Source organism: Merops nubicus, unplaced genomic scaffold (genome assembly GCF_000691845.1).
Source record: "Merops nubicus isolate BGI_N331 unplaced genomic scaffold, ASM69184v1 scaffold6916, whole genome shotgun sequence".
Taxonomy (NCBI): domain Eukaryota; kingdom Metazoa; phylum Chordata; class Aves; order Coraciiformes; family Meropidae; genus Merops; species Merops nubicus.
In genome coordinates this window covers 28,418-29,890 of record NW_008614263.1, presented here as the reverse complement: position 1 = coordinate 29,890, position 1,473 = coordinate 28,418, and the positions used below count along the sequence as shown (strand labels likewise).

The 1,473-nt window shown below is 39.9% G+C and overlaps 1 protein-coding gene across 1 annotated transcript in view; it reads right to left on the bottom strand.

The window, feature by feature from the left end:
• KIAA1377 (KIAA1377 ortholog) overlaps positions 1 to 1,473 on the bottom strand; it is a gene marked incomplete at both ends in the record, with an annotated part of 37,672 nt that overhangs the window by 8,503 nt on the left and 27,696 nt on the right. Inside the window, 1 exon segment of the mRNA XM_008942162.1 lies at positions 8 to 1,473. This exon segment is cut by the window's right edge and continues 29 nt beyond it. Coding sequence (XP_008940410.1) covers positions 8 to 1,473 — 1,466 coding nt within the window.

Below are 1,473 nucleotides of genomic sequence, written 5' to 3'. Positions count from 1 at the left end.
TTCCTGCTTGTGGTGGTGGCTTGAAGTCTTGGAGGTGGCAGTGCCTGACACCCAGGGCTGGCTGCGCTTTCACCGCTTCTGCGTCCCGGCAGAGGTGCGGATGGTGGGTGAGGAATTAGCAACTTCCCTGGAGTTTTTGGAGTTGTGTTGGCCTCAGCAGTTGACTGCAGTGGCATTAGAGTGCATGTTCTCTTATTGGGCATAAAACTTGGCTGGGCTCTTACAGATGGTGTTATTCTATTTATTTTTGCCTTATGTTTGAGCTGATTACCTTCATTAACTTTAGAATTATTACTACCTACTGGGGGTTTATTTTCTTCATCTTTTGATACCATCCAAGCTTTTTTAGCAGAAGAAGATTCAGTAGACTTAAATGTATTCAGAGGTGTGCATTCTTTATTTGATTCTTCAGTATTAACATTTGGTGTTGATGTATGAGAGTTCTCCTGATGATTTTTAATGAACATGGGGTTTGAAGGTTGAGCAACAATATCTAAATTAGTCTTAGCATTATTTGTGGTTTGAACATATTGCAGCTGTGCGGAAGATATTTCATTGTTGCTCTTTTCATAGCATTTGCCATTATTTTCTATTATTATCTGGTTAATTTGATCACACCATCTTAGCTTTCTATTGTGTTTTTCATTTTCTTCCCTTTTGTTTTTTATTTTTGCCAGTTCTAAACTGTCTCTGATAGAAGAGATTGGTCGAGTTCCAAAACTGATCCCTTGGTTCGTAACCACAGCTTTGAAATGACTGGGTTCATATTTAGAATCCTTCTTTAAGATACTTCTGAATAGCTTTACTCTTTTTCTTTCAACAAGATTGTTTTTCAGGGTTTTATGCTGTGCAGGAGTGCCAGAATTGAACTCTCTGTCAGACACCAGTGACATGGTTTCAACCACATTTCCATTTTCTTCCCCTTTGTTATTCTGTTGCTTAACGTTGCACGGAACTGAGGCATTTGGTATGTACTGAAATGGAGATGATCCTGGATTCGTGTCATCAACACATTTAATATTTTGCTCTTTTGTTACAGCCATTTTTCCTGAGGTATTTTTAAAAGCCTCTGTACTGATGTTTTTGTCCTTCGGTAATGTATCAGCTGTGCTGGGAATGCCAGTGGAACATCCCTGATTAGGAAACAAGATTACAGATGTTGCAATGGGTTGAGTGGAGGTTTGCAAAGATACAGTTCTTTTTTGTGGGGTCATTTTAAAACTCTGATCTTGCATCAGATCCTGAACTCTTTCTCCTGGAATAGAATCAGGGCTGGCCCAAGCCTTCCTGGGACTGAAAACCGGATGGGCAGTGGCTAATGTGCTAGCTGTTCCAGAAGATGGCTTGCTTATTTCTTCTTTTATATTTTGCAGAAAACTAAATGCATTACTTACAGAGCTTTCCTGCCTAACAGAGGTAGAGAACTCTGCAGGCTTTTTTCCAGACCTGTGAAAATCAGAGGATTCCTCTTCT